A 23,277-nucleotide genomic window follows, 5' to 3' on the forward strand; every position below is an offset into this window, starting at 1 on the left:
AAACAAGCAGAGGCATTCGTGAGAACAGCTAGAACAGTCCACAAAGTTCAGAAAAGGGCATTACATTCCTGTAATGCAGCTTTGAAGACAACATTTGACCATATCGCGATACAAACACCAGATGACATCTAGTCTCACAACCCAATATCCATGTGATATCCATGTATCGCCCAACCCTTCTGCAAAGTTCACAAAAGCACATCACCCCACTGTAATGCAGCCAACACTTGACTAGAACACTACGTTAAGATATTAGGATATCCGAAATCCAGACAATATCGTGTCATATCACGATACACCAAAATATTGCCCAGGCCTACCGCACAGGGGGTCGTTTAATGCACGACTTTCCTGTGCTGCGGCCCGAAAACACATTCAACTATAACGCCATATTTTGATAATCAAAATCGGACAGCGGACGACTGGCCTCATTGTCGCAATGTCGATACGATAGCGATATATCGCCCGGGCCTAAAAAATAAAATAAAATAAGACGATAACACTCCCCCTGCGTATTCTAACACTATAACATTCGATACGTGAGAAGTCAACAAAAAAAAAACAAAGGCAGACATTGACTGACGTGATTAGGAACAATGGGAGCGCCCACGCACGCAGGTGACGTCGAGAGGGTAAATGAACCTTGCACACACACACACACACACACACACACACACACACACACACACACACACACGCGCGACCGCCAGTGGCGCTTCACGTGTTCACTGGGGGTGGACGGCAGACAGAACCCCCGAACACCACCCTCCTCCTCCCCCTCCTCCTCCTCCTCTCCTCGCCCCCGCGCGGGTTCCGCACCACACCCCGCTTACCGGGGAATCGTAGGAGAAGGCGCACTCGCTCTTGAACACCATGTCCCCCGTCCTGGGGACCCTGATGGTGGGCATGTACGGGACCAGCAGCTCTCCGAGGTCCGCAGCCATCTTCGCATTTCTGCTACTCGCGGCACAGTGCGGCGGGAGTCACCGGAGCGGGGCTGTCAGAGGAGAGGATGCTATTTTTAAAAGCACTCGGCCTCCACATTCCTCCACTGGCGGGGGGATGTGGACCCCGGCGGAGGGGAAAAAAAAAATAGATAAACGAATATAACGGTACTAAATAATAACGCGGTGGACGCTGTCTTGGCAGTAACGACAAACGGAAGCGGGAAGACAAAGGCGAAATGTGTTGTTTTCCCCCGAAAAAGCCTTTAGAGCTGCGCACGGTTTTCGTGACCCGCTGTATTGGTGACGCGCACCCGGTTTTACTAGAACGTCCCTCCCACCACGGAGGCTGATTCATGAAGCCACTTGGTGCTGTTTTGTTGTTTTTTTTTCATATGGATTCATGGGGAGAAAAGTGCAGGGAAATTTAGAACAAACCAAATCCACCACAGAACCGTATTAGTATATGCAACGCTAGAAGGGGGAAATTAAAAAAAATAAAATAAATAAAGAAAGAAAATTGATTACAGAAAAATAGCTTAAATGTAATCGCAATGTATCTACTAAATCATTTTTCGACTCTTTTTTTAAGATTTGTAATCCAGTTCAATATTTTCCGTTTCTACACCGCACTCAACAGCCTTTCTTTTTTTAAATCATTATCCACCTGCCCAATTCCGCCGCCATGTGGCCTTTTATTGTATTCAATGTCTTGTGAGAATCAGGAAATAGGAAGCAAAACGACACGAAAGTACATATAGATACTTTATTTGAGCATAGAGGAAAACATATTACAAAACGGTGAGTTTCAGCTCTACATTGCATTGACAGCTTGAGAGTTTTGTTTTTTTTAATTGTCAGGCGTCGACTTGGGGTTGTTGTCCACCAGATTGCGGTCAATTGTCTCTAAATGGAACCAAGGACCGTCTCCCTTCTGCCTCATCTGTCGACGCACCTCCAACTGTGTCAGTCTATTAAAAAAAAAAAAAAAAAGAAAGAAAGAAAGAAAACACATCCACAACAATGTATTATAAGATGAACTACGGCTGTGCACCTTACAGTGAATTAGTAATAAAGACAGTGCTCTACTGAAAAACACATTATACAGGGGTTGAAGGAACTACTGATCATGCAAGGCAGCCTACCTGGAAATATCACTCAGAAGTAAAGAGACAATTGGGAGCACCTTTTTATTAAATTATCTTAATCCCTAGTAAAGACTGTTGTGCAGATTTGAACTGAACCTGTTGTGAATTATACACCTGTCCCATAGTTACATTATTATTCTATGCATAACGTGCCAGAACACACTTTAAGAACATTCCCTCATCTAATGAGGCTTAAACGGTAATAACAATGATTTTGCCAGGAAATACTGGAAATAATTTATGATTTGAGGTTGTATTGTCGCTGGTTGCTATGAGACTAGCCCAAAAATCAATCAGTATATCACAAGTGTATCCCCTTTACCAGGTTCACAATACGACTTTGATAGGGAAGAACACCTACCTCTCTTCTGCCTTTTCCTGTTCAACTTTAATTGCTGCCATCATTTTCTCATAATCTTTCACTGGGGAGTCGTAGAAGGTCCGTGTAATCCATCTGGTTATAGGGTGCTGCAAGCATATACAACCACAGTTTCATTTTAAATCATCACCTATAACCTTGTCAAACTACACAGTAACCTCCCTTAATATCTGAGCACCTTGTAGCACTTTAGTATTGGTACAAAAAAGAATGCCATTCACTGTGTCAGTAAAGGCAGGGCCACATAACGTGATTTTCAAGGCCGATTTGGCAACGATTTGAGATCGGGCTGAGTCGGGGTAGTCCAGGGTAGTCGCGCTGTAGAATCGTGGCTGTCGTAGATGTGTGTGTGAACTCAAATTTCAATCAAACATGTTTGGATTTTATCAGGGCTAGTCTTTTCAAGTTATTTTGGTGTGCGCCTCAAAGCCTCAAATCGCAACGGCAATTTCCAACAGCCAATGACATTGTGAGCCTGCACAATGGCGAAGCCAAAGAAAGCGGCAGGAGTGTACTTCTGAAATGGAGGAGAGACTTGTGGAATAGTGGCAGACTCCTCGGTGTGTAATCGGTGTTAGTCAGGGCTGCAAGATCGCTGCACAAACAACCGCAGTTACAAGCTGAAATATTGCACAGTTCTTTTGTATTCGCGGGAAGACACATTCTTGCGAGTGCTGGAGTACCACAAAATTCTCGTCTGCTCTCCGTCTTTAGATGTGCGCTCCTCAAAGACAGCAGCTGTTATGTGTGTGTGAAGAAGAGAATGAAAATCTGAAAATGTCAGTCACTAAATGTGCGACACTCAATCCTCATTTCCGTTCACGATTGGTAAAAAAAAATTAAAAAAAAAATCACGTAACGCGGCCCCAGCATTACTGTGTCATTGAACAATATTTCCGTAGTGACATAAGACTTTAACTAACTGCAGCAGGAGAAACACAGACATACCTTATAGTACTCCCAGTGTTCAGGTTCATAGCCCTCTGGAATTTCAGCCAGCTTGGCCTCACCTTGACAGCAAAAAATACATTAAGTTAAAATAATGGTATTATCATTACTATTACTATTATTGTTACTGTTATTATTATTATTATAATATTCAGATGTATCACTTCATATTAAGTGGGAATAAAATATATAGTATATAGTATATAGAAGGCTAATTGAACACGCTTACTCACCAATGAACACATTTACACTTGTCACAATGACAGCCACAGGAATACCAGTCAGAAGAATATAATATTGCTGGAAAATAAACAAAAAACAAAGAAATTTAGGAATTTGGTAAGAGCCGATAAGGCCGTTTTACAAGTCTATTCACTATTTCTGCAGATATTTATATGCATTGCTTTAAAGTAACTCACCAACAAGCGTAAAAATCTGGAGTCATAGAAGCCCGTGGGCTTGATGACAAACATCTTTTTACCATGACCCCAGCGAACTGCAACTGCAAAACAAAGGCGACGCTGCTGTCATGTGCAGGTTTCCATCATCACATATGATGCCCTTAACCCAAAACAAGTGTTTACTCATCGCATAACAGCTCTTCCAACTGTACATAATATAACCCGCTATTCACTGCATACATACGCATAGACATTTATATACATAGATATATGTTTTTCTTTTTATAGAGCTATTATTCCCTGTTACTTGTTATTCATGGTGACCTTTATTCTTCTTTGTTTTGCGTAGCCCTTGGAGCTAGCCCCTTAAACCACTGTCCTAGTGTGACCAATTTGTTTGTGTCAAGCGGGTTTTCCTCTAATTTAACTACACGTTCATTACACGGTTTTCCAAATAAATGGAGCATAATCGTTAAAAAATACCAATATTCAGCAGCGCACCCTTCGCTGTCAATATGCACATTTGCTAGTAGCTAGCGCTAGGAGGCTAAAGAGCTGAGCCAAGGTCACTACAACAGACAATCGCCGTTAAGCTTGAAACGCTCGTCGCGTTGCATTACGGTGCATTTACCTTCATTCGGTCGCGGGACGGTCCTGCTGAGCAGGTTGGAGACATTACTTCCAGCTTTCAAAGGACTCAGTCTCGCCGCAAAGGCAGCGGCAGAGCGGAGAACACTCATCCCCACCATCACTGAGAGGCGAGTGGTCAACAACAAGCTCGCCCATTGGGTGATGAAGAGTGTGACGACATAGTGACGGAGGAACAGCAAGCACTCCTATTGGCCGACGAGGAACGTGACGCCAGATGAATACAACGTAATTTTTTTATTTTTATTTTTTTTGGCGTATAGTGTATTTATCACGAGCATAGGATAATGTTTAAACTACTTTGCATGAAAAAAACCCCGATTAAAATTATTCTATTTTATTTTATCGAAGAATAAGGAAAAATGCATTCTGGGAAATTGAACACAGGCTGACAAAGATGGCGGCGACCTCAGCAGGACGCGTTGTGACGCTCTGCAAGCGCTTTGAGAAAGCCTTTAGGATATCCTCTGCTTTACCTTCCCAGCGGTCCGCTTTGAGCCCGGCTACATGCACGGCTGTTCCGGCCAGGTATGCAGTTTGTGGGCCCCAGCATCACGGTTAAGTTCCGGTGGAAGGGTCGGGGGATTTGGATGCTCCGACCAAGCCCCGGCCTACGGTTGAATATCAGGTGTAATTATGCCGCTTATTCCATTGTAGCTTAAATAACAACAGCATCTCCAGAAGATCAACAGACAAAACCGGTGTAGGAAGCCGGTGGTACCTATCCCAGGGTCTGCAGGTCCTTAAAATGTCTAAAATGCAGTTCAATGGGGCTATCTGACCTAAAGGAAACCACAATACAATACAACACAACACCGACCTCTGCTCTGTACCAAATGTATAGAACTTACCTTTATACTTTCATATTGAGACTATCTCAATTGTCTTACATTTGGTTAAAACACATTCGATTTAACTCTCGGATAGCCTGCTAACTGATGGTCAAGTAGACTTGTGACATTGGAGTGTGATGTCCGCAGTTATTCTGTGATTTCAGTTTATCCGGCGCCACCTTATATGATTGTTATTCTATCTTTGTGCCACCAGAACACAGCATCCACCCGTCGTACCGTCTTGGCACCGTCACATCGCCATCGGCACTTTGGCTCAATGTCGATCCCTACACACAACCATCACTAGAAGGGGACTTGAGGAATTCTTCGACCTCCCCGAGAACTGGGGAGAAAGCGCCGTGAAGTCAGGTGAGGACTCTATTCCACCGGATGTCTGGATGTGGGGGAGCAAAGACGTTTCAGTGAATTGAAATGCTTAAATCTTGTCACCGCAATCTTCTGTACTGATGTAGGTGCACCATGGTCGGCTAAACTTCTGAGGTCAAAGAGCAACGAAGACTTGCACAAACTTTGGTGAGTAAGTGAGGTTTGTGTGGCTGATTACTGTCATGAAAACTGCCTGATGTGGTTTATTCGAGTGAGCATTGTGAATAAATAACTCCTGTTTCATTTCAGGTATGTTCTTCTCAAAGAAAAGAACATGCTGCTTACTATTGAACAGGAGGCAAAACGACAACGAGTTCAGATGCCAAGTCCAGAGAGAATAAGGAAGGTCAGTAAAATGTTGAATTCACACTTGACTATTATCATGTTCTCGCTGAGTGAGTTGCAGACCTGCTAACCTGCACGCATTTTGTGTACCAGCTATGCAATTCTCGGTCAAAATACGCAGGTAAGAAATTCCAGCTGAAACTACGCGAAGATAAAATGTTTACGTGAGATACAACAGCCGGTTTTCAGCTTAATCGGCCATGACTGGTGATCGGACGGTCAGTGTCGGATATATTTTCAGATTCTGTGCTGGTGAAATTTACACGCTCCATGCTGCGCTAATGTACTCTACTGGTAAAAATGTTCCAGTACCCAAACCCGATACCAACGTAATGTAACGTAGTTGATGCTCAAAAAAGAGCAAAAGAAAGAAAATGTTGGTTGTTTGGCGGTACTTCAAGGTAAACAAAGAAGATTCGATAAATTATCTATCGCCTGACAATATTCTAACATTGAGCGGACTGCATATCTATCCCTGTCACAGTGGAGCGCTGATCGTGATGAAAGGTTTGACTCTTTTTTTGAGATTCAGTTCTTGACGAGTCTCTCGATTTTAATTCGATTTTAATAAACTTGGTTTAATGCACGGTGAGCGAAAGAAGACTTCCAGTGAACGAGAGTGAGAGGAGTCAGCCATTTATTTTTTTGTAATGATTGCAATTTTTTTTGGAATGGCAAGTTCCATATAAATATAATATAAATGTAAATTTGCATCCTTAAATGTGAGAGAGACTTTAATTTGAACTTTGAACAGGACATTTCCATGTTAGTTATATTTGACCTACTAAAGCTAAGTGATTTACAGGTTGCATTACACTGAAACTTGGTGACCGTCCTATATTCCGTTTTATTGGAACTCAGTGACCGTTTCATGTTATATTTTATTTTATTGGAAGTCAGGAACAGTTTGATGTTGTATTATTATTCCAATTCCAATGAACAATAATAAATAGCGTCAAAATCAGCAATCTCACTGTTGTGGTAACTGAAATTGCAGCGGTAGTCCGTATGTGCAGCTGTCCAATCACATGAGCGTGGTCAGATCACGTGATGCATTTGTCATCGACGTAGACAGATCGGAAATCTGAATCTGCAGGTCAGACTTTAAAAAATCAGGAATCTGAATAGGCCAAGAAAATTGCAATTGGTGCATCTCTCGTTGGTAAACATGTTCAGTAACTTTACGAGATGTGGCATTTCAAGGGGTATGTCCTAATAAGATGAATTTGTATGTACTGTATACAGTTAGCTGTAGTAGCTCACATACAATGTGATTATCCTTATTACGAGACGGCTACGGTGTGAATAACTGATGGAGTCATTTAGCTGCAGTAACTCAAACGCCACAGAGACTCCCTGTTACAGTATTGTGGTACTTACAATATTTTCCCAAGGTTGAAAGGTCTGGAGTTGTGAGTTATGGTCTGATGTGAATTCCTAACCAAAGGCAGGTCCTCAGGTCCTCTGGCTCAAGTGCATCTCCTGTACTTGCAATGTTGTCTACTCTGAAGCTCATAAGCTCCTTTAATGTTCAGCCCTCATCACTTTTGGGTTAGCCCTTTTTGTACCGTACCATGTAGTGTCTAGTACACCCACATGATCAGAGCAAGACACTCCAACTGCAAAGTTGCATAGGGGCAACGCACACATCTATATGGTAACCTGATCCCATTAACCAACAGAATATTGAAATTTTGTCTCTCACCTATTACATCTTTCTCTTATCATTTGGGTAGTCTCTTATTTTATGAAGCTCTTTTTACATTGCTCTGCCAGTTTTTGTTAATCATCAGAAGTTCTTCTGCCTTGTTTTGTAGCTAGTTTAGTCATTGACCAAATGGCTGTTGTAAACCAAGGATAAAATTGGGTCTTTGAAATCTTAATCCTACATTTTAGAGATGGGAGAAAATACTTTTTTCTAAAATATTAAGTCTTCAACCCTTTCTCCTCCTCCCTCCTAGATCGAACGGTCTATGATGAGGTTGGAGACGGTGGTGAAGGAGAGGGAGACGGCTTTGCGTCTGCTGCAGACTGGCCAGGAGAGAGCCAGGCCTGGGGCTTGGAGGAAGAATGTATTTGGACATGCCATCTGGTAGGCGCACATTTGTTCTTCATGTGCTGCATAATATGCACACAAGTGCAGTCATTTTGATTTGTATTTTCAACCTTCAATCATTTTACATTTGGGGAATCGGGCCAGGCTTTAGGTCTGCATAAATTGAGCTTGAAATTCATGCTAAACTGGTCAAGCTGAAATCAAGAAAGAGGATGCATACTCTGATTAGATGTTATTTTCTTTTTTTGCACATAAAAAAAGCTTGTATCTTACATTTGGTTTTGTAATTAAGGCTTGCTCCAAAATCTGTTATTTAAGAGGCAATACTTTTCTCATGACCCGTTTATCTTAAATGTCTCACAGTGCTAAGAATGGTGATTAATTGCAGAAAACACCTGATTTTAGGCTAAATCCTGATTGTTGACCACTACTTATTTTTTTTACCCCCAAGGTATAAGTTCAGAGAGCATGCCATTCCTTGGTATCTGAACACAAGATACAAGCGAAAGAAGTTCTTCACGCAAACATTTGTAGAACCGTATATCAGGTAAGTCACATTGGGGTAACCTCACTAGCCTAAAGAAATGGTCTTTCAATATCTCGTGTACTGCATTGAAAAGGGAGATTGAAGCATTAAACCTTTTTCTCTTTTTCAGGCTCCGTATAGAGAAGCATCTTCGGGCAAAGTCCAGGAAGGCTAACTTGGAGAAGGGGAAGCAGGCCAAGCTCAAGGAGATCTTTCCTCAAATGAAAGCTGCGTCATAAGGGGTTGAGAATTAACTGTCACTTTCAACTCTGGATGTTGTGGGGTGAATAACCCTTTTGCTCAGATTCCTTTTCCCATTTTGGCGATCAAGTCATCCTGCTTGTTGTATATTCATCCAATAAAACCTACGAAATACAAATATTTGTTGTTTGAAAGGTGCATTGGCTGTAACTGCAAGCCAGTATCATTTTTCATAGCACATTGAAATGTTTCAAATTTCTGTGGCTTCATACTAAACAAATCTATCGAGTGGTCAGTCTGTTCTGATATGCTCTAGTACGAGTCATACCTGTCACATTGATCAACATACCACACTGCTTTTAAATATAAGTATAATAGGGTTTTTTGAGCTGAGTAATCAGTCTCCCCAGGCACCTTGTGAAGAGCTGAGCATAGAAAAGTAGATTGTTGGAATGTAAATTACATTAAAGTACTTTTTTTAATTTCCCAACTGTTGCTATATGCCTTGGTAACACAAAATGTAAGAAATCCAAAAACAAAACTTTAATTTCAAAAGACAATGTTGCCAATGATTTAAGAAAAAGTGGATCTTAAATACAGTTTCAGTATCTAAGCCCAATATGCAATTCTGTAGTTTACCTATCACAAGCTTGTTTCTTGAAAAGATGCTGTCAGACAAACACCATTTACCCTAAACTGTATGTCTACACCCCTGCCTAAATATTGCTTTCTAGAGCTCATATCCTTCTGAAAACTTGAATGGCCAATTTGCCTTTCCCGTTCATGGTAATTGGCAACCCACTTTATCCCTGCATTTTGCTTTTCCTTTTGTTGACTCAGGCTATGTCAAACATGTAAATGTAATAGGCAAGCATACAATCTCTTTTGACCATACAAGGTTTCAAGCAAACATTGACATAATGACAACAGAATAAAGACAATAGATTGACCCCGGTGCACAAGCAAGTTCACTCAACCACATTATCTCCATTGAAACACAGCTCCTGTTATAATCGTTTAAGGTCTTCGCCATATAAAATCAAAGACAGACAAACGTAATTGTCAATACAAAAAATTAATCCAACAACACAATCAGCCATCCAAAAAATTAATCCAACAACACAATCAGCCATCCTCCGGTGATGTTCCTGAGTGCAGGTAAAGATGCGAACCAACTGTTGTGGTTGTTGCCAAGACAGCATTAGAACATGGGGGGTGGTGGTGGCATGGAGTACAGGGTCTCAATCAAGGGCATTTCCTGTCCACACACTGCTTCCCTCCTTCCTCGTACTCCTGTTTAGAGATCCACATCTGCTGGAAGGTTCCCTGGAAAACACGTTCAGTTGTGGATCAAACGGTGCAAACTTTCTGCCATAATGGTCAAGATACTTTATTTCCGAGCTAGGCAAAAATCCTCATTGCAAGAGACCACATTATTACTAAAAACTATGGCTGGGTTAAGATTTTGAGACATTTCCCAGGATTTTTACAGTGCACTGGAGTTGACATCAAGCTGCTTTTAGAGTTGAACACTGGGTGTCGTGTGTCCTACTTACTAGCGACGCCAGGATGGAGCCTCCGATCCAGGCACTGAACCGACGCTCCACAGTTGTATTGTTGGCTATCAGCTTAAGCCTCATGCTCTGCAGAGGAGAGACACATAAGACCTTAAACACCAACAGTAAGACATTCTTAATTCAGAAAATGCATAAACTGTTAAACCGTTGTCAACATAAAAATTACAAAAAACAGGAAAAATAAAAATGAAGGCACCATATCAGGTGGCATTACTTAACCATACAGAATGTCATGCCATACATGGACATAAAGATCAATGTCAAATATCTTCATGTTCAATGAAAGCTCCCAACTCTGCACTAGTCAGAAAATAATCAATGTGTAATATATGGCTCTTACGAATGTGTATTCAAAACATATAAAAATAAAAAAGTAGAATTCATCATATGTTCTATGAGGATGTATCACACATGTTAGGTTTGGACGTTGTTCTTTTATTGTCTTTGGTTTAACTAATAATGGTGAAGAGGAAGGATTCTAATCAAACTGAGTAAAAAAATATAGAATAATAATAATAATAATAATAACAACAAAAGAATCATTGTCACATTGTCCAGGAACTTACAGGGGGAGTCTTTTGGGAGAGTTCTCTGTTGAGTCGGTCTGTAAAGCCCTGGATGAGTGTATTTCCACCCGTTACCACGACACTGCCGTACAGCCCCTTTGAGAAAATAAAAAAAATATGTTTAATAATAATAAAAATAATAAATGTGCAGTGTATGATGGACATTGCTTAATATCATCATCAAGTTTTAACAGTCACCGGTCGAATGTCGATGTCACACATTCCGACGCTGGTGGTCACAACATGGCCGACACCCAACATAGTGTTCCCAGACAGGCCCTGTAGTGGTCAACAAAACATATGCATTGGAATCAGCAAACAGGAAATATTACACAAAAAATCTGGATTGATTCATCACTTTCTTCTCTCCAAGTATATGGGGACAGAATTAAGATGCACGCACAGTGCGGAACATACAAGCTAAAACACCCAAACATAAGGTTGGACTCCTTGGATTTGACCGAATATTCGCTGTCTCGAAGATAAGACAATTCAGCTAGTGCCTTTTCCCTGTACCTGTGCCTTGAGCTTTAAAAGTGAGTTTAATGCAGGAATTTCCATCCCAACTCAAATACTGAAAGAAATGGTATAGAAAATCTTAATTAAGCTTTGGAGAGAAAGATCTTCACCAACTCTTGAAATAGCTCTCTACGCTGTCTGTTACAGTATTATGAGTGCAGCACGTCATGGTAGATACACACCTTGGCATTGGAAGGGTCAAACAGCCCCTCTGGAATCTTCAATCTCTCTGCCCCAAAGTCACAGTTGTACCCGTTTGGCAGCTCGTAGTGCACTGTGGGCATCTGAGCTGCTACCCTGAAGACACCAGGACACAGTACTCATACTCAGTATGAACTCAACTCTTATAGGTTTTAGGTTATTTCTCTCCAAAATAATCACCTTTCAGCATGTGTGCCTGTTAAAGTAGACGAGAGGCCATAGCCACCTTTTTTAGTTGTAGTTTTTGTCATCAATGAAAATTCTGACTTCTTCGAAAAAACACTTCATATGGATAATTAGCATATATACAAGGAAAAAATTGCAGTCAAAATAAGGCTGGGCTATAAATCAATATCATGATAAATCATCTTTCAAGAGTCTCCTACTGCTCTGAAATGAAAGTCATATCAGTGTATTTAATTTTGTGGTATAAATTAATGATGCGAATATATGACACAAACATTTAGTTTCGTTTTATTTTGAAAACTTTACTTTAAATGTCTGATGTAATAAATTTAAATTAGATTCCTTATTGTATTCATTTAGTTCACTGGACAGGAAGGGTGCATATCAATTACTCAGCCCTCTTTAAAAATTCCTAAACAGATATTATGACACACGAACATCATAAAAACATCCGATGATCATCATCATAATAACATTGTTCCAGATCTAGCCGCCACAAGTAGAAGTGGCCTGAAAATTAATAATTTGTCTTGAAACATAAAACTGATCTCGCAAATGAATAAAGATGGGTCTGTGCCTGATTAATCTGTAAAAGTGAAACAGATAAGCAACTTAACAGACACATTCATGCTGACAGGCTGTTTAACCAAATATTGTCCAGAGTGACGATATGAAACATATGAAAATAGTCTTGTCTTACTGCTCATCGTATGGCGAGTCTGACACCTGTAGCACAGAGGCCTGGAAATCCTGGATCACAGTCTGCAGGCAGTGATAGAGATAAGTCATTACATTGTCATTTTGCTGACACTTTTGTCCAAAGCCACTTGCAACCTATTTATTCACTGATAGAGGCAGCCATGCCAGGCTCCTCAGGAGCAGTTGGGGTTTAAGTGTCTTGCTCAAGGACACTTCAGCACGGTAGCAGGACGAGCCAGGGATCGAACCGGCAATCTTCTGATCACTAGACGGCCCACTCTACTGCCTGAGCCACTTTTTTGTAAGGTAGATGTAGAAACTTGCGTTGTGAAATAAAAAATTTAATAGAAATAGCAATCTAAACAATATTCACCATAATGAAGTGTAGTGAAGTACATTCGACTAAATTAACAAGGAGCTTTTTAAATGGACATATTACATGGCTGGTGTGACTTAAAACCCTTTGCACTGCACTGTCTGTTACAAACAGACGGCAGGCCATAGAAGATTCTACATTGTGCTTGCTTACATTACACATATAGTTATGCCAGGAGCGTGTCACTTGAGGTAGTTTCTCCTTTTTCTTCCAGCTGGCTGGGGCTCCCTCGCGCACGGTATCCTGCAACGAAAAACACTGTGGTTGGCAGCGGCTGACCCAAGAGGAAGGGCATGATGCCACGGACAGAGGAAGGGCATGATGCCGTGGACGACTAACAACTAATTAGATATACGGAAGTGATGAGAGCAACCCAGTTTTGGAGCCAAAATAAAAATTCCTAAATAAGTGTGAAGTTATCACAGATGTTCCAAAAAGCAAACACATTTAATTGAGGTGTAAAACCTTGAGGGAAGTGGTTTTGCGCTACAGAACAAAAAAAGCCTCTATCTAAATGATCTGCTTGTAGTAGGAACACCACCCTTATCAGTCATACTATACTGTAAGTCAATCATACTATATTTTGCACTTCTGTGATTAAGTGAAGGCAAACTTTTGTCTAATTATATTCCTCTTACTGGGAGAAAGTTAAATATAGGAATTAATCAACGATTTACACCTAGATCATTTAATAGAGGTTGACCTTTGACTTTTTGGCATCCTATATTGATAATAAAATCAACCAACTTCAGAAGACAAATCAAAATAAATCAGCAGTGTTACTGAGAATACAAGCAATCTAAAGTACTTAAATAATAATAATAATAATATTGGACCCAAGTAATGCCACATAAGTGAAAATGTGAAATACACCGGATCGTTGTGATCCCACTGTGCATACTAGTTAAAACATGCTGTGAAATGAGGTACTTACACTGTACCACCCCACCACCAGAGCTGAGAGAAATTAAAAGGTATGGAATGAGTAGTTTTGACTTACTTTAGCAGGTCTCACCTTTGATGCAATCATGTAAGGAGGGACTATTTCAACATTTAACTCTTGAAATAGCTCTCTACATTGCATGCTCATAAAGTCCCCAGCAAGGGGAGACTTAACAATGCCTGCAATAGAAGAAACACATTCAACATTCAATTCAATTTCATATATGACTTCAAAGACTTCACCAAGTCCGCTGTATAACAGCCGATACAACTTTCTAGATCCAAAAACAAAAAAAAACATCTTGGTTGCTGTGGAACTTATAATACTTCATTGAGTTCTTGGCCATGGTTTCACTCTCTCTTGCAATGATGCAAGATCAAGATCATGCAATCTTGGGCAAGTTCTTCTCTGTGTTTCACTGTTGCTCCGACTGAGATGGCTTTGTCGCAGAAAGCCTAGCTGTTGAGGATCAAGCCATCAATGCTACGGTTTCCTGAAATTCTGCCTTGGATATCCTAAATGGGAGCTTTGAGCATGGATGTGCCAGGGACTGTGAGGTGTCTCATTACCCCTTCCTGCTCTGGGGCTACTTGAGCAGATTAATCGTACCGAGGAAGTGCAGTGTTACTGCTCTCCATTACATTGACAATTCAAACCCTGATCTAATTACGTATTCATCCATCTGCACAAAAACATGTTATTTAACACTCTGAAGTTTGGGACCCAAGTAAAATGTCTACGAAGATGACAGCATAAAGTTAATTAAGTAAAGTAAGTAAGATATATATATATATATATATATATATATATATATATATATTCATCTTTTGATAACAAGATTTTATTAATTTATTTATGAATGAAATAACCAAGTTGTAAGCGCTCACCCTGCTGCAGGACGTAACCATCATGCACTGGAATTGCTGTGGTGTGTGTGGCACCGCTGTCCAAGACCAGGCCTGTGGACCGCCCGTTGGCAAATCTGTGGCACTCCGAATGAAGGAAACACTAAATTGCTCCACCAAGATATCAAATCTTTAACTCTACCAAAGACTAATTTCTTATAAGACCAGATATGCACATTATTCAGCTCCAGAGGGAAATTGAGAAAAATCTGCAGCAACACATCCACTGGTTGAAAGTAGCTGATATATTATATTACAATATAAAAATTATTCAAATGTTTCTTGACAGTAATGCTCACAGCACACTGTGGCTTACATTTCCCAAATCATTGTGCTGCAGGTGAAAGTAATAACCTTGTGAAGGATACGAAGACAGCACTGCTGTTTTGCAGAGGAAAAAGGCTGGAATGTTGTAATGCTCAAACATCAGCTCAGTGAGTTTTTCCCTCTTCGCTCGCGTGTTCCACTGCACAGACAAAATAAAGAGACAAGCGTTACCCTGCACACACTTGTTGTGAAAACCACCAGGGACGAAGTTGAGGAAATAAATCCTTACTCGTTCAGACACAGGTGATGATGTATGTTTTACGAATAAAATAACAGAATATAAGGTAAGAAAATTATTGTTTGAAATAAGATCCCCTTTTTATTTACAAATAACCAACCCGAGAATAGATAAACAACATTAATGTGCAAGAGTGGCCAGCTGCTGCAGTTTAGAACTCCGCTCAAATGAATGCCAGCGCATGTAAAAATAAAACACAAACTCACCGATGCTTCTGACATGAGCACTGGGTGCAGGCTGGGCTCAGACTTGAAGTGCATCTTGTAGGTGTGATCTAGAATAGCCTGAAAGCTGTCCCAGTCCTCAACTATACAGCAGGGAGAGGAAAAGTCTTATTAGGATCATGATATTCAAGATCGCTGCGTTCATTTTCATCTCATCATCGAGGATGTACTCTGAAACCAATTCTGTCACATGTGGAAATCTGCAGTCAGTAGTAATATACACAGAACAATCTGCATTTGCTTGCTCAAACAGAGCACTGCCGCGACTCCATACACAAGCGCATCCAAAGCAGACCTTGACCTCTACAATTACGTGCCCATAGAAAGGCCCACGTCACGCAACACGTTTGCCTTTCATCATAATTCCTAGGTCAGATGGTGCAGAAAATAGAGCAATGATTAGCTTTTTTCCGGATAATAATTTTAGCACCGGGCACTTATATTCCAGGTCAGCTCTCTAAGGGGGGCTGCGGTCCCGTGGTGCTACTCTATTGCAATTAAGATTGGTGTCACACTCTTCTCTGAATAGCTCACAGCCAAGCTCCCGTGGACCAGATTCTGATTAGAACCATCAGCTAGGTCAGCACAACAGAGCTTTGTGTGCAGTCTGCGACATCTTTTACTCAAAAAAAGATTAATGGCAAACAAGTCTATTTGTGCACAACACTGCATGTGCATAAGGCAGTTATGGTTATGGTGTTTCTTTTGAATAGCAGGCATCACATCATGAAACATCTCAGCTCAGGGATCTGGGGGGTGTCGACAAATGCAGTGTGTGCTGAGGGGCGTCGACTGCGGCTCGCCCAGCTCTGAACCGACTTTCATGAATTTTGGTTCGGAGTTGTGCGAGCTGCGGCCGGCTCCTGCGCCGCATCTCTCTACGTACACTGCAAACCTGGCACTAGGGATGCAGGAACATAAAATAATAATAAAAAGTTCAATATAAGTTCATCCAGTTTGTTGCACAGTGAACGCACATTAGAGAGAAATCTTCTGTTCGCTGCTGATGTTTGGTGAGTCCGATCCACCCTGACATTACTGACTGTCACTCTGCTCTACAAATTCGTTATTATAAACCATAGACCGAAATTAGGTAACTCCCTGTAACATACAGGAATCTAAACAATTTACTACCGGTTCGGACTCAAACTCTCAGTACCCCGGAAAACCATGCACCCAGAATAATAAAAATGTCTCTATTAAACGTAAGGTCACTAACTAACAAGTCATTTTTAGTTAATGAGCTTATAAGTACTCATAACCTGGATTTCGCTCTATTAACTGAGACCTGGCTGGATAGAAATTGCTCAGTCACACTCATTGAGACAGCACCTCCTAATTTCAAGTTCATCCAAACCACTTGAGCTGACCAGAGAGGCGGAGGAATAGCTGCCGTCTCCTCTGATATCTATACCTGCAAGGAAATCCTCCTCGGAGAATTCACGTGTTTTGAACACCTTGCTATATCTATAAACTGCAGGGCCCCGATTTTAATCATCAGCGTTTATCGGCCACCAAAATCTAAATGTGGTTTTCTTGATGAATTCTCTGAGCTACTGTCCGAGGTCTCCACTGATTATGATTGTGTTATTATCTCAGGTGATTTTAATATTCATGTTGACAATCAAACAGACCCAGATGCTCAACACTTTATTAGCCTATTAGAGGCATTTGACTTCACTCAGCACGTTTCTGGACCCACCCACAATAAGGGGCATACTCTGGACTTAGTCATATCAAAAGCATTAAATATCACTGTGCCCTATGTCATGGATGTTGCTATTTCAAATCACTGTTGCATTTTCTTTGACGTGTCTGCTCTTCCTGTACAACAGAGGGGTACCCGAACAATTAAAAAACGTATCATTAACAATTATACCATTGAAACCTTTAAGAGAATTGTAAATGAGTTAGCGCTGTTCAAGGCATCATCAACTGAGGATCCTGTGAACAACTTCAACTCCAAAATACAAAATATCATTGCGCCTGTTAAAACTAAAAACATAGAAAAACAAAAAGCCCCCTGGAGAAATGGAGCAGTTATTAGGCAGCTTAAGAGAGAGTGTCGCCAGGCAGAACGAAAATGGAGAAAGACAAATCTTTAGGTCCATCATGAAATTTACAAGGATAGACTCAATCGATACAATATAGAAATTAAACAGGCCAGACAGTCTTTCTTCTCTAAAATCATTAATAAAAACCTCAACAACAGTAAAGTTCTCTTCTTCACTGTTGATCGACTTCTTAATCCACCATCTACAACCCCGTCAGAGATGCTCTCCACTGAAAAGTGTGAGTTCGCTACATTCTTCGGTAACAAAATTAAAGCTCCTCAGTTCCCCAGTAATATGGCTGCTGCCATGTCTCATTTCGTCCCCTTAAACATAAAAAGACTGGACGATATTGTTGGTCAGCTCAGGTCCTCCACTTGCTGCCTGGACCCCCTCCCTACCACCTGTATTAAAACAGTTTTTAACTGCCTAGCACATGCGGTATTAGAAGTTTTAAATGGCTCTTCAATCAGGTATATTCCCTGTAGCATTTAAAACAGCTGTCATTAAACCACTCCTGAAGAAGAGCAATCTCGATGCAACAGTTATTGCCAACTACAGGCCCATTTCCAACCTGCCGTTACTCAGCAAAATACTTGAAAAAAACAGTTTACCTTCAGCTTAACAACTATCTTACCTCACACAGCCTTTGAGACACCTATCAATCTGGCTTTCGACCTCACCATAGCACAGAAACAGCACTTATTAAAGTTCTTAACGATCTACACATAAACACTGATGCAAAAACTATCTGTTCTTCTGCTGCTGGATCTCAGTGCTGCCTTCGACACTGTTGACCATCAGATTTTATTAGCAAGATTACAAAAATGGGTCGGCCTATCTGGCCCCGGTCCTTAATTGGCTCAAAACCTACCTACATGCAGTTCTTTGTGTCCATTGGAGATTTTGTGTCAAATAAAGTGGATATTGTATGTGGAGTGCCCCAAGGTTCGATTCTGGGACCATTATTGTTTAACCTCTATATGCTTCCACTGGCACATATTGTAAAGAAACACAAAATAAATGACCATAATTATGCAGATGATTCACAACTGTACATATCCCTATATCCTGATGACCTACTCCCAATACACTCCCTCAATCAGTGTATTCATGACATTAATGCATGGATGTCAAAGAACTTTTTACAACTGAACAAAGACAAAACAGAAATACTCATCTTTGGTGCAAAGGCTCAAAGACAGAAAATTGCAGCTCATCTTAGTTCTCTGTCCCTGGAGAGCAAGAATGAAGGCAGAAATCTGGGTGTAATCATAGACGGCGATCTACATTTTAAGAGCCATATAAATCAAATCACAAAATCAGCCTTCTACCATCTAATTAACATTTTAAAATGAAGAGGCTTCCTGTCAAAAGCAGACTCCGAAAAATTAATCCATGCATTCATAACGCGTATATTGGACCACTGTAATGGCCTATTCACCAGCCTTCCGAAATCAGCGGTGCAGCGGTTACAGTTAATCCAAAATGCGGCTGCATGCGTTCTCACTGGGACAAAAAGGTTTGAACATATCACACCTGTTCTTAGATCTCTACATTGGCTCTCTGTCAAAACTATAATTGATTTTAAGATTCTGCTACTTGTATATAAAGCTATAAATGGCCTTGCACCTCAGTATATAAAAGAAATGCTAATTATACACGAACCAGCAAGAACTCTCAGGTCCACAGGCAGTGCTCTTTTAACTATCCCTCGTACCAACTCTAAAGCAGGAGAAGCTGCTTTCTGTATCCATACCCCAAGTAAATGGAACACCCTACCGAGGGACCGGAGAGAGGCCCCCCACACTGAATACTTTTAAAAGCAGGTTAAAAACCTTGCTGTTCGCTACAGTCTATTACTGACTAACTGACTGACTGACTGACTGACGTCTGTCTGTCTGTCTGTCTGGTGCTGTGGCTGCTGCTAACCTTATACCTAAACTTAACCTTATGGCTAAAATTAAGCTCTAAAAAAGATTCATTAAAAATTAAAAGCTAAAAAAAGAATCTCTAACCCTATACCCTAACTTAAACACCTCTAACCTTATCCCTCAACTTGACCGTCAGATAGTCTAAAGGATCTCCCTCCCGAGGTCAGAATGAAAAACTTGACCCGTAATTTAAGGACGCTAATTAAAGGACCGCGACTGGATTAAGATATGAAGACGGTGCACACAGTTGAAATTTCCGTTTCCGGTGAGAGCTACCACATCCGGTTCCGGTGACGTCTTTGCTGTGCTTTACTTCATTGAGATGGTACACACTGTTGACTCAATACAGATGAGGAGATTTCTGGTTCCGGTGAGAGCTACCACTTCTAGTTCCGGTGACGTCCTCTGTTGCTGCTGTTGTCGTCGTTGCTGCTGCTGCTGTTGTTGGTGCCGCTAACCTTATACCTAAACTTAACTCTCGCTTACCTTATACCTCAACTTAACGTAACCTTATACCTAGACTTAACCATCTCTAACCTGAGTGACCTTTCCGGTTTGGGTGAGAGCTACCACTTCCGGTTCCGGTGACGTCTTTGCGTGTACGTTGCTGCAGTTGTTGTTGCGGCTAGTGTCGATGTTGTTGCTGCCGTTGTTGTTGTTTCTGTGACTGTTGTTGCTGCTGTTGTTGATTTGTGTTGCTGCCACTGTGGTTGGAGTCGCTTTTATTGTTGTTTTTGTTGTCGCTTTTGTTGTTGCTGTTGTTTCAGGGGCATTCTTTTGTAATGACCGGCTGACAACTATGTTCTCGCTTTCTTTTTTGTATTTCTTTGTAAAGCGCATTGTGTTGCCCTGGTATGAAATGTGCTCTATAAATAAAGTGTGACTTGACTTGTGATTTGACTTATTTTAGTGAGTAAGGTAAAAGTCGTATAATAAGTAACTTATTGTTTATTATTCTAAAGTCTAGTTTTGACAAAGTTCTTAAGTGTTTATTTGTGTATTTAAAATATTGTCATATTTTTGTTATTATTTATAATTTTTAATATTAAAATAACAGTTGCTTATTGAGAAACAAGTGTTTTTGTTTACAAATCAAGACTCAGTCTAACAATGGCATAGCCGTCAGTGCTGAAAAAAGATTTTTTTAAGTCAAAAATCGAATCGCAACTTTAAAATCGAAAGTCACCTCAAATTGTGGATTTGGAGAATCGTGACACCCCAAGTCCAAAGCTTCCCTCATTAGATATGATCTTTGCTAAGAAGAATACTCACTCATGCCATTCTTGAGCGGAGACATGACCTCCATGTTCTCCCTGGGCACCCGCAGCTGGTTGGTGTCGATGTAGTAGGTGGTGGCGCTTTGCTTGCCCTTGTCACCGTCTGTCTCCATGGGAGTGCTGCCATCCTCTCTGTCCAGGGTCACACCGATCACCGTGGGGAAGTCTGCCTAAATGAGACAGACAATGAGATAGTCAGAAGTTAATATTGATAATGTACTGTATTTGTGCAGTTCAGCTGGCTGATATTGTCACAAAGCAAAGTACTTTCTCTGCAGCTCAACTCACTTTTTACCCCGGTAAATTGAGAAAAAATTGATACAACACAATCAAATATTTTATGAACAAAAGTATATTACATATCTATATAATTGTGTCTCCCACACACAGACCCGTTTACACATGTAAACATGAACTTGTCGCAGCAGGAGGACACGTGTTCTGCTCCAGAGCTTACATGATGGATCAAATGAGCCAGGGAGTTTTCACTTGAAGCAAACATCACAACAACAGTATCGTCAATGTTGCTTTAACTTTGCCGTGATGTTACCCCACCCATTTGAGATCACTTTTGTTCAATTTGAAAAAAAGTGAACTTAATTTAAATGTACCCAGCTGGCTGGGTAGCACTTTTGGCATTGAACAGGTACAGGTAAATCACCCATTAAAAGAGTGTCTTGAATTCAGATCTACCAACATCGGCAAATTGACTGGCAAAATTAAGATTTTAACCCTGGTCTATGTCGTGTATGCTTAATTTCTCACAATTTAAAGCACTAATGCCTCTTACTGAGGCAAAGACTAAATCGAATGCCTCTCAGTTCAATCTGAACTCATTTTACTTTGCATTTCTCCAGGGTGACAGTCCTCATTTCCAATTCCTTAAACCGGTGTGCCCCACCCCCCTCAAAGGAAAATTAAGAAAAATGGACAGTGGAAGAAAGGACACATTGTTAACCAGGTCATTCCACCAATCCACTTACCTTGGGACAATCTTCTCCCGCATAACCAGCTCGCACCGAATATGAGCCAATGTCGAACACCAGGGCGCCCACCTCGTCTGCAGAAACACAGTCACACTTCCTGTTAGTTCAGGGCATCAAATACACTTAACAATCCCAAAGCTCAGGCAGTGATAGACTTGATGTTGAAAGGCTTCAAACCGTCCATACTATTACCAAGACACTACGCCCATCACAGTGGGAAGAGGACAAAGAGGAAGGAAGGAAGCTACAAAGAACCAAAAGAACAAAATCTAATAATTAACAACCAACATTGGATGTTGTGATAGTAAGGGAATGATTTAACACATATGAAGATATACTGCAATAACATTGTAAAAATTGAGACCTACTCGTCGCTTTTTATCCACGCATGTATTATTGTATAGATATCTATCAATTCCGTACAGAATATCCCATGTAACTTATTTTTTTGAAATGACCACGGTGCTCCAAGCAGCGCTATTAGGTGCAGCAATAAGACTATATACAACTCTTCATCTAGTTTGCTTGACCTGGTGATCCAAGTCCATCATCCATCAGAGAGGGGGCTAATACAAAACTCTCATATTTTCCAATACTGTATATATTGGTACTAGTACTGTTAATAATGCTACTACTGGTAGACATAGTCTGCGCACAAGTTTTATTATTATGGTATGTATGCAAACTTTCACAATCTAGTATTTTTGACAGTGCGTATTGTTGATAGAAGTTACTGTTGATTGTAATGTCTTGAGATTTATTATATTGTCAAATGATTCAATTGCTTAGATTTAGTGCATATTGCCCACCCCCCTTTCCCTCCAAGGATAAATAATGTATCTATCACTCTTCAAAAGGTAATAAATAATAATTCAGGTCCGACGCTCCTCTGTTTTGATACCAAGGCTTTCGTGCAACTCCGTTGTCATTCATTCATTTACTTGCTAACGAGCGGTGATCTAAGACACATCTACCAGTCAACAAACAGCCGTTTAGCTGGCGAAATCAACTCATATCAACAAAGGCAGCTTGATATCCCTGGTGGTAGGCTTTGTCAAACTATAACTATAACAATAACAATAACAATTGGCCTCGCTGATACTGCTCCCGCGGCTAACGCTAGCTGCTTAGCTCGTTGGTTAGCAACGCAATGCCCGGGCTGCAACGCGAACAACGTGCTTCGTTATTTTCTCTCGACTTTTCGATAGTCGGACTCACCTCCTCCGTACACTCCGCCGCTCATCCTCCAAGCGTTTTTTTTTTTTTTGAGTTTTTTAGCAAAATGTGTTTATATTGCCGGTAAATGTTAGCCTAGAATCACAACCGCTAAACGGTTTATCACAACAAAAGAAGTGCACGGACACGGGCCAACCCAACGCGCCGCCGCGCGTCACACACGCCGTGCAATCCGAGTCGCGTCCTCGCGCTGACGTCAAACCAAGCTTCGGTGAG

The 23,277-nt window shown here is 40.9% G+C and overlaps 4 protein-coding genes across 6 annotated transcripts in view; 1 reads left to right on the forward strand and 3 right to left on the reverse strand.

Annotated features, from left to right (window-relative positions):
- The window catches only part of usp13 (ubiquitin specific peptidase 13), a 37,917-nt gene extending 36,949 nt beyond the window's left edge, over positions 1-968 (reverse strand). The window contains exon 1 of one of the 2 annotated variants that reach the window (XM_080003946.1): positions 834-968. In XM_080003946.1, the coding sequence (XP_079860072.1) occupies positions 834-944 (111 nt within the window). In that variant the 5' untranslated portion in view covers positions 945-968. The remainder of the gene's footprint in view (positions 1-833) is intronic. The other variant, XM_080003945.1, reaches the window with a different exon arrangement.
- A 728-nt stretch (positions 969-1,696) lies between these two features.
- On the reverse strand, positions 1,697-4,602 carry ndufb5 (NADH:ubiquinone oxidoreductase subunit B5). Its single transcript, XM_080000467.1, has 6 exons — positions 4,452-4,602; positions 3,839-3,921; positions 3,653-3,719; positions 3,420-3,481; positions 2,454-2,560; positions 1,697-1,915 (listed from the first exon to the last, which is right to left on the reverse strand). Exons 1-6 carry the CDS (start codon positions 4,567-4,569, stop codon positions 1,795-1,797), a joined length of 558 nt encoding a protein of 185 aa, XP_079856593.1. The 5' UTR covers positions 4,570-4,602; the 3' UTR covers positions 1,697-1,794.
- A 258-nt stretch (positions 4,603-4,860) lies between these two features.
- On the forward strand, positions 4,861-9,021 carry mrpl47 (mitochondrial ribosomal protein L47). Its single transcript, XM_080016126.1, has 7 exons — positions 4,861-4,996; positions 5,516-5,670; positions 5,775-5,835; positions 5,938-6,034; positions 7,995-8,125; positions 8,541-8,636; positions 8,746-9,021. Exons 1-7 carry the CDS (start codon positions 4,866-4,868, stop codon positions 8,852-8,854), a joined length of 780 nt encoding a protein of 259 aa, XP_079872252.1. The 5' UTR covers positions 4,861-4,865; the 3' UTR covers positions 8,855-9,021.
- A 314-nt stretch (positions 9,022-9,335) lies between these two features.
- Positions 9,336-23,175, reverse strand: actl6a (actin-like 6A). 2 transcript variants are annotated; one of them, XM_080016758.1, is made up of 14 exons: positions 23,044-23,175; positions 21,823-21,899; positions 20,835-21,009; positions 15,560-15,660; positions 15,157-15,254; positions 14,771-14,865; positions 13,956-14,062; positions 13,094-13,183; positions 12,566-12,627; positions 11,661-11,775; positions 11,158-11,238; positions 10,960-11,055; positions 10,373-10,459; positions 9,336-10,142 (listed from the first exon to the last, which is right to left on the reverse strand). In XM_080016758.1, exons 1-14 carry the CDS (start codon positions 23,066-23,068, stop codon positions 10,062-10,064), a joined length of 1,290 nt encoding a protein of 429 aa, XP_079872884.1. In that variant the 5' UTR covers positions 23,069-23,175; the 3' UTR covers positions 9,336-10,061. The 2 variants fall into 2 exon arrangements, with proteins under 2 accessions (XP_079872884.1, XP_079872883.1); XM_080016757.1 differs by having other exon boundaries at positions 13,941-14,062.
- Between the last annotated feature and the right edge of the window lie 102 nt (positions 23,176-23,277).

Source organism: Zeus faber (assembly GCF_960531495.2).
Source record: "Zeus faber genome assembly, chromosome: 1".
Lineage (NCBI taxonomy): Eukaryota > Metazoa > Chordata > Actinopteri > Zeiformes > Zeidae > Zeus > Zeus faber.

Excerpts from the sequence above, each read along its gene's own strand:
- ndufb5 (XM_080000467.1), bottom strand. The coding sequence starts at position 4,569 with ATGGTGGGGATGAGTGTTCTCCGCTCTGCCGCTGCCTTTGCGGCGAGA. Across the intron at positions 3,922-4,451 it reads CGTCCCGCGACCGAATGAAG|TTGCAGTTCGCTGGGGTCAT; the intron begins GTAAATGCACCG and ends TTTGTTTTGCAG. Across the intron at positions 2,561-3,419 it reads AACACTGGGAGTACTATAAG|CACCCTATAACCAGATGGAT; the intron begins GTATGTCTGTGT and ends ATATGCTTGCAG.
- mrpl47 (XM_080016126.1), top strand. The coding sequence starts at position 4,866 with ATGGCGGCGACCTCAGCAGGACGCGTTGTGACGCTCTGCAAGCGCTTT. Across the intron at positions 5,671-5,774 it reads AGAAAGCGCCGTGAAGTCAG|GTGCACCATGGTCGGCTAAA; the intron begins GTGAGGACTCTA and ends GTACTGATGTAG. Across the intron at positions 8,637-8,745 it reads TTTGTAGAACCGTATATCAG|GCTCCGTATAGAGAAGCATC; the intron begins GTAAGTCACATT and ends TCTCTTTTTCAG.
- actl6a (XM_080016757.1), bottom strand. The coding sequence starts at position 23,068 with ATGAGCGGCGGAGTGTACGGAGGAG. Across the intron at positions 15,661-20,834 it reads TCCGCTCAAGAATGGCATGA|TTGAGGACTGGGACAGCTTT; the intron begins GTGAGTATTCTT and ends CCTGCTGTATAG. Across the intron at positions 14,063-14,770 it reads TGGTTACGTCCTGCAGCAGG|GCATTGTTAAGTCTCCCCTT; the intron begins GTGAGCGCTTAC and ends CTTCTATTGCAG.